General features: G+C 33.8%; 1 protein-coding gene across 1 annotated transcript in view; it reads right to left on the bottom strand.

Annotated features, from left to right (window-relative positions):
• The window catches only part of LOC144968053 (uncharacterized), a 14,614-nt gene extending 11,122 nt beyond the window's left edge, over nt 1-3,492 (bottom strand). Inside the window, exons 1-2 of the mRNA XM_078906022.1 lie at nt 3,315-3,492; nt 1-607 (exon numbers count right to left, since the gene is read on the bottom strand). The exon at nt 1-607 is cut by the window's left edge and continues 264 nt beyond it. Coding sequence (XP_078762148.1) covers nt 1-564 — 564 coding nt within the window. The 5' untranslated portion in view covers nt 565-607; nt 3,315-3,492. The remainder of the gene's footprint in view (nt 608-3,314) is intronic.
• Nucleotides 3,493-3,780: the final 288 nt, after the last annotated feature.

Raw genomic sequence — 3,780 nt, 5'->3', positions numbered from 1 at the left:
TGGAGGAGTTCTAATCAACTCTTTCATCCTTGGGTGTTTTCCAGAAATTGATTTCTGTTTAGATGTTGGATCTAATGCCGACTCACCCAATGTCGTTGAAAACAATCCATGGAACACATGTTTGACTTCAGAATTTGAGGAGGTTGAATTTGAAAAGGATGTTTTCTCGAGTTTTGATTTTACCTTCACAGTCGATGTCGGACTATTAATTGGTGCATCCGAGATCCCATTGGCGATATGTCTTTTAAAGGATTTATTAATTAAATTCTTGACTGTTGGTGTCCTGGTGAGGCTATTATCGCCTGGCGACCGAGCCTTCGGAAGTTGTTTTTCTTTTGTACTTTCTTGTCGTGAAAACGGAGGGAGCTGTGCAATATTAGTTCTTACTTTCGAAACAATTGTAGGTGGGGTTTTATATGAAGCAGACTTTTTACGACGTATCTCTGTTGATAGATCTGACTTATTATAAATGAACTGTGCCACTCCAGTTTCATTGATCTTGTAGCCGCTAATGATATTAAATGACGACAATAATGATAAGACTAAAATTGATGTAGAATACATTATTGTGACAATCTCTTGGGAATCTTTATGTTTTCTTTTAGATCTGTGAGACAAACAAATAAGGTTTAGAATGAATGAATATTATGTTGTTTATTGACATTTTCCGGCTATTTCCGTGAAATGCTTGTTTTTGATGTCACTAGAATGCAAACATTAAGAAATTTTGAATGTTGAGAAGTTAAAAAAAAATAACAACAAAACAAAAACAAAAAAAAAACCCCCAAAAAACCAAAACAATTACAAAAAAAAACAACAAAAAAAAACAAAAAACAAAAAAGAAAAGAAAAACAATCCAAGACAAACCAAAAACAAAAAACAAAAAACAAAATTAAAATCGAAAAAACAAAACAAAACAAAACAACAGCATCTATTTAAGGCAGTATTTACTACTACCGCTCAAAAAATTTACAAGTGACGCTTAGCTAACAGCAACACGTTACATATAAGACGGAACATGACGCCTTTTAGGCGATATTAAAGATTTTTTTCGACATAGACAAACTGTTAACGGTCATGTACTCATTTTACACCAGACTATCGGTGAGAGAATGTTCTTCTTTTTCTTCTTCTTCTTCTTCTTCTTCTTCTTCTTCTTCTTCTTCTTCTTCTTCTACTCCTCCTCCTCCTCCTCCTCCTCCTCCTCCTCCTCCTCCTCCTCCTCTCCTTCTTCTTCTTCTTCTTCTTCTTCTTCTTCTTCTTCTTCTTCTTCTTCTTCTTCTTCCTTCTCTCCTCCTCCTCCTCCTCCTCCTCCTCCTCCTCCTCCTTCTTCTTCTTCTTCTTCTTCTTCTTCTTCTTCTTCTTCTTCTTCTTCTTCTTCTTCTTCTTCTTCTAAATAGTACTTCAGAGCCATTATGCCTATAGATCGGGACCTTATTCCTTTTCCTTTAATGAATGTACAATAGCAACTGCTTGCTACCCTTTGAATAGGACGTTAGTACTTTCCACCAGATCTAACAGACCCAATCACTTATAGGCGTATATCTCGACTTCAGCCAGTCTGTCCCTTTGAATGTGAGGCGAGTGTTATATGAACTGAGCTATCGGGAACCCCAGCTACGCTAAATTCTAGTTTTCCAAAAATAACTTAAACCTGTGATTTCAAAGAAGTGGCGGGTTAGGCTTCTTGGGAGATCATATCTCATTGATCGTGATATGAAACCTTAAAATTTTAAAAGTCTTTTTGTCAGCTTATGCCTGACTGTGGCCAATTGCGGCCTCAAAATTTGAATCGGCGTTATGTCAGTGTTTTTTTACGGACTAACTTTTCCTTTAACTCAGTAGTATCTGGGTAGCTATGCCTGACTTAAGTCTGATGGAATTTAGTTTTGAGTATGGGACAATTTTATCAACAAAGATTTTCACACGCTTTACGTTGTATAATATTCTCTAGTTTATAAGGCTTTCATAGAAGCTAGGTAGACATATTATCAGGTCTGATAATCGAACGCAACTGTGGACTTGTTTCAACATTGTTGTAATGCACAATATTTTGAGTCTTGTTTGAGAGTATTTGGGTTATCAGACAAACAAACAAGTATTCGTTGCATAGAAGGGATCAAATATTTTTTTTTTGGGTGAACATTGAAGATTATATATTATTATAGATTTACATTTTCTATAAAAAAAAGAAACAAAAGAACCCAACAAAATAAAACAGCAGCAAAAAAAAATAAATCAAAAACAACAAAACAAAACAAAACAAACAAACAAAATAAAAAAATAAACAAAACAAAACAACAAGAAAAAACAAGAATTTTTTTTTTACAAATAACAAGAAAACAATAACAAAAAGAAAGGCAAAACAACTAAGTACAAAACAAAACCCCAGCATTAAAAAAAAAAAAAAAAAAAACCCAAACAAACAAACAAACAAAAAAAAAAAAAAACAAACAACAAAAAACAAAACAAAAACAAAACAAAAACAAACAAAAGAAAAATGTAACCCCAAGAAAAATATCCAAAACAAAATATAGAGCAAAACAAAAGAAAAAAAGACCCCCCCGCCCCCGCCCCCCCATAAAGAAAAGCTAAGCAAAACAAAATAGAACAAACCAAATAAGTCAATACATAATATATAACAAGCAAAACTTAACACTCAAACGTACATGTCTACATGTCGTGTAAAACAGTCTTTGTTGTTGATCTTGGTGTGTTCTACTTTCAAAATGTCAGCTTTAAGTCAGCGAAAGAGGTTTATACTGGGAGTGCTCAGGCGGACTGATCAAATCTACGTCTGTTCAGCACAATCATTAGTAAATTGGGATTTAAAATTATGATGCAACAAGATCTTAATATAGATAGTGTGCGCTAGGCTAAGAAGCTCACAACATTGCCATCCGGAAGTATAACGGACCAATACACAAAACTATGTGTAACCTTAAACGTTTATAGTCTGGTTAATACAGTTTAGTGAGAATTACTCATAAATGTGGATAGCAAAAAGCAATAACAAAGACCTGAGTGACGTCAACTTCATTCTATCTATAGGACTTGCCGAATACTTCTCTGACGTCGATCTGTTTTAAAAAAAATAGTAATTTATTTATTTTTCATTGTTTTTTTGTTGTTATTGGTGAGAGGTTTTTGAGTCGAAAGTTACGTGTTTGGTTTGTTATTTTTTGAAGCTGTTATATTCAATTTATTTTATTAATTTTTACAGTCCACAACTTCTAGCAGCATAGTATCATTTTAAATCGGGAAGGATTATATAAGTTTAATTTATTATATAAATGTCAACAAAATGTACTCACAGTAGAGTGAAGAATCCTTAAAACTGCTGACCGCTTGGAGCCAATTAATTAATCACAACATGAAATATTCGGGTTTAACAAAGTTGAATGCTTTTCTTTTGAAGAAAATTCCATATGTCACACATGACTTTGACAAACGAGAAATGTGTACGTAGGTAGTTATAGTGAAGTATACAACACGGCCTACTTAAGTTGCTTCACTTAAATAGCCTACTCAATTCTTTAAGTACATGACATGACGCAGGTCACACATTTAATAATTATTCGGTCACACTCGTTGACAGTTTTCGTGGGAAGGAAAGGACTCGCCTATTGTCTACTCATCTTGTTATTACATCATTATCGTTTTATTCTTCTTCCTCTTGTTCTTGATTTTGTTGGTGTTGTTATTATTGGTGTTGCTCTTCTTCTTCTTCTTCTGCTTCTTCTTCTTCTTCTTCTTCTTCTTCTTCTTCTTCTTCTTCTT

This window comes from Berghia stephanieae, chromosome 3, assembly GCF_034508935.2.
Source record: "Berghia stephanieae isolate SIO BIC M18660-M18661 chromosome 3, UCSD_Bste_1.3, whole genome shotgun sequence".
Lineage (NCBI taxonomy): Eukaryota > Metazoa > Mollusca > Gastropoda > Nudibranchia > Aeolidiidae > Berghia > Berghia stephanieae.
Note: the sequence above shows the minus strand (reverse complement) of the source record. Positions and strands in the feature narration are given on the sequence as shown.